General features: G+C 46.6%; 1 protein-coding gene across 1 annotated transcript; it reads right to left on the bottom strand.

The window, feature by feature from the left end:
- Positions 1-352: 352 nt before the first annotated feature.
- On the bottom strand, positions 353-3,366 carry ITPRIPL2 (ITPRIP like 2). The gene has a single exon (XM_044304131.1). The coding sequence runs from the start codon at positions 2,599-2,601 to the stop codon at positions 1,114-1,116; it is 1,488 nt and encodes a 495-aa protein (XP_044160066.1). The 5' UTR covers positions 2,602-3,366; the 3' UTR covers positions 353-1,113.
- Positions 3,367-3,883: the final 517 nt, after the last annotated feature.

The following is a 3,883-nucleotide window of genomic DNA, read 5'->3' as shown; positions in this document are numbered from 1 at the left end:
GGTGATTAATAAGTTACTGTTTCCGATCTGCAAAAAAACGGATCAAATACGGAAACCATACGGATATGTTTTGTGCAATAACGAAATGGAAGAGAACTTAAATCAGAGGGGAAAAAAACTACGGATCCATAAAAAACAGACCGCAAAACAACAACGGTCGTGTGCAGGAGCGGGTCCATTCACATGTGCGTGTTTTGCGGATCCACAAAACACGGACACCGACAATGTGCGTTCCGTATTTTGCGGACGGCACATTGCCGGCACTTGATAGAAAATGCCTAATCTTGTCCGCAATTGCGGACCAGAATAGGACATGTTCTATTTTTTTCGGGAACGGAATTGCGGACCCTGAAGCGTGGGTCGGCAATTCCGGATCCGGGCAGCACATCGTGCGGCCCCTTAGAAATGAATGGGTCCGCAATTCCGTTCCGCAAAATGCGGAACAGAATTGCGGACGTGTGAATGGTGCTGAGAAGAAGATAAGGACCAGGACCAGAGTCAGAGAGTCGCCACTATATGCTACATAAATTCTACACCGATTCTGCATTATCCACTTTGTGTTCCATCATTTACCTCTATGACCTAGAAGAGGATGGTGACCTGTGACACTGAGCACCATGGGGACCTGCAACCATCCAGGACAACACCCCTGATGCGAGAGCGCTGCTGTTGAATGGAAGACATTAGGTCACTTGCAGTCGTACAGTCCCTACAGACCCAATGCAAGGACTGCAAAAACATATATTCCAGTACTTACACACATTATATCTGGGTAGTCATAAAAGACATACAGTACCGGTAATCTGGACTCTCAAAGCAAAAAAATAAAACAAAAAATTGCTGCAGTAATACTGAAAGGCTGACTCAAAATAAAAAAATAAATAAAAAAACAACATACAAAGTATAACAAGTGTGCAAATACTGAGATTAGTTTCTTTGGCATGAAGCATAATGATGTAATAGCACAAGTATGCACAAGGATTTCGCTAAATTGAGGCGCCTCACGGCATTACGAATACATTTTCTGCATTGCATAGAATTTGCCAAATGAACCCTGCTAATATTCCCAATGCCACATGGGTGCAATAAAGCCCTATGTCATTGTATAACCACTCAGAGAGTTGTGTGTTTGCACCTTAATGCTTCCCTGATAAAGTTCCTCGGAGGGGAACTCATGCGAAGTATCCGAGGCATTTGAACCCACAAGTTAAGTAGCTGGAAACAGGCCCGGTCCAATAACTCGGGCCCGTAACCCTCCAGCAGATTTACAGGCTGGGCTTCCTTGAACATTTTTGGCAACGTGATGAAATTAGGAAGGGTGCTGTTACCTAGAAAGAAATGCATAAGTGCCTCCTTTTGCAAACATTCCTTCCAGAACATGAAAATGTCGGCTATCCTCTCCATGAGGAATGAGTCATCCCACTTTTCAAAAGGAATCTGAAGCAAAAGGTAGAAAAGTGTCGTTTTCAAGTTGTAGGAGCAGAAGATGGATCTCCACTGACAGGTGAAGGAAGGCTGGAAGGTCTTGCTGCTCAGGTCCCTCAGGCTCTTCATGATCTGTAGGCACTTCAGGTGACACGAGTTCGAAGGGGCCTGATCCTTGAACCAGGTCAGGTACTTCTGCTCATATTTTGAAAAGTTTATCCCCCAATATGGATCCAGATTTAAGTTGTCCTGGTGGGACGAACTGCCCCAAGGTTGGGCAGTGACATACACAGAGTCCCCCAGATGAAAGGCAGGGATAAGTCGTACGGACATGGAGATGTGGCAGCAGACATAATCCGACCTGGGGAGAATTTTCAAAATGAGTTTATTGTCGCACACAGTAAGCGTAATGTGACATCTCTCCTCAAACTGATACCTGATGACATTGAGACACCTTTGGATCTTCCAATGGAACCACTTGAGGATGAGGCTGGCGGACAACTGGTGTCGGCGGTCTACCTCCAGGCAAAAGCAATCGTTAAACTGCTTATACGTTTTAACCCACTCAGACTTTTTGGGAGCCGCCACCCCACATAGTACAGACCCACCAAGCATGGGCATGAACTCTTTTTTACCAACCTGTGCGAAAACAGGCTCCAGCTTCAGACTCTGTGGCATTTTTAGAGGCACCAAGATGTCAAAGCAGTCCGGGCTGTTGATTTTATGTTGCTCATAGGCACTTCCAATCTGTAGGTAGTCCCCTCTGAAGATGACGCCGGCATCATGTTGCTTGGCTTTGCCCACTTTGATGAGCTCGCCCACTATCTGGCTGACATGTGCTTTGCTGTGGCCAAGAACATGTGGAGAAAGCTTGATGTGCTGTTCATAGAAGGTTTCCAGCAGATTCCTCCTGAGCTGCTGTTGCTGACGATGATGGAAATTTAGGTGGTGATCCTTAGGTTGGGGGTAGTTGCAGCATCTGAAGACCACATAGCACACCAGGATCACCAAGCCCAACTTGAAGAGAAGTTGCAAACTGCTGAGGGATTGCTCCTGACAACCCCCATCATCCTCATGACTGCTTCTTCTGAGGGCAAGGAACATGCAGCAGACGCCTGTCAACAAGATGATCACCAGCAGCCAGAACACCTTAAGGTTTAGTGAATAGGCTGTCATCCTGCTGAGGAGAAGGAGGAGGTGGATGTCATCCTATCATCTGCTGGGCCAAGGGTGGCAGCAGATCTCCCACAACTTCCAGATTCCTGCAGTCTTCTCCCGGCTTCTGGAGCTCTGACCGTTATTCAGAAACTTCCTCTTCCGAGAAGGGGATGGTGGGAGGATGCCTGCTCCTACTTTCTGTGAGCTCAGAGGAAATGCCAGTGTGCACGGGTACCAGAGGGGCACTGCCGCACTGACCTCCCAGCAGTGCCACGCTGCACTACTGGAGCAGGCATTAACCCCTCAGGAGCCGGACCTCATCACTTCCTGCTCCGCTCTAGTACTGACTGAGGAGTGCTGAGTCTTCTTAAAGGAACAGGACGTTTGTTGCTGTAGTTGCAGCCAAAATGCAGACACTTCTTCAGTTCAGTCCTTAAAAAAATGATTTCCCCCCTTTCCCTGCAAAAGATATTTGTACTGTAAATATCCTCCTCTATTTCCAGCCCTGGAGACCTTCAGCTGTGTTTACTGGAAAGTTAACTCTTGGCGAATAACTTCTGCAATCCTTTCAGTTTTGCATTTCCAGTTTGAAGCTGCTAGGCAATGGCTTAACTGGCAGCTCCCTAACGCAATGGCTTCTTTGTGCTTGGAATTACTGAGACAGGAGACTGTTCCAGGCTTTTAATATCCTCAGGATAGGTCATCAGTATCAGATCAGCGGGGGTCCGACACCGGGCACCCCCACCGATCAACTGTAAGAAGGGAAGTGTAAACATGCCGTCTCTTTTCCTGCTCGCTGCTGTGTCTATGGCGAAACAGTGTGCACTGTGCGCGCCGTCCCTTCATACAGCCGATCGGCGGGAGTGCTGGGTGTCGGTCCCCCCGCCGATCTAGTATTGATGAGCTCTCCTGAGGATAGGTCCTCAAACAGCTGATCGGCGGGTGTCGGACCCCCGCCAATCAGATGCTGATGATCTAGCCAGAGGACAGATCATCAGTTTAAATAAACTGTAGAACCCCTTTAAAAAATCTCACACAAATAAAGGGATGTCTGTTTTATTTATTTATTTTATATTTAGATGTTTTGCATTCAAGACATTCTCTTTTGTAGTAACCATAGTAACTTTTATTTGTCTATATATTTATCTCTTTATTTATGTGACATATATATTTAAAACATACATCATTAGGCTTCCTGCACCTGATCGTATGTAATTTGTGGTCCGCAAAATGCGAATCCGCAAAATACGGATAGTGGCTGTGTGCATCCCTCACTTTTTCTCGGCCCCCTATTGTAGAA

This window comes from Bufo gargarizans, chromosome 8 (assembly GCF_014858855.1).
Source record: "Bufo gargarizans isolate SCDJY-AF-19 chromosome 8, ASM1485885v1, whole genome shotgun sequence".
In the NCBI taxonomy this organism is placed as follows: domain Eukaryota; kingdom Metazoa; phylum Chordata; class Amphibia; order Anura; family Bufonidae; genus Bufo; species Bufo gargarizans.
Note: the sequence above shows the minus strand (reverse complement) of the source record. Positions and strands in the feature narration are given on the sequence as shown.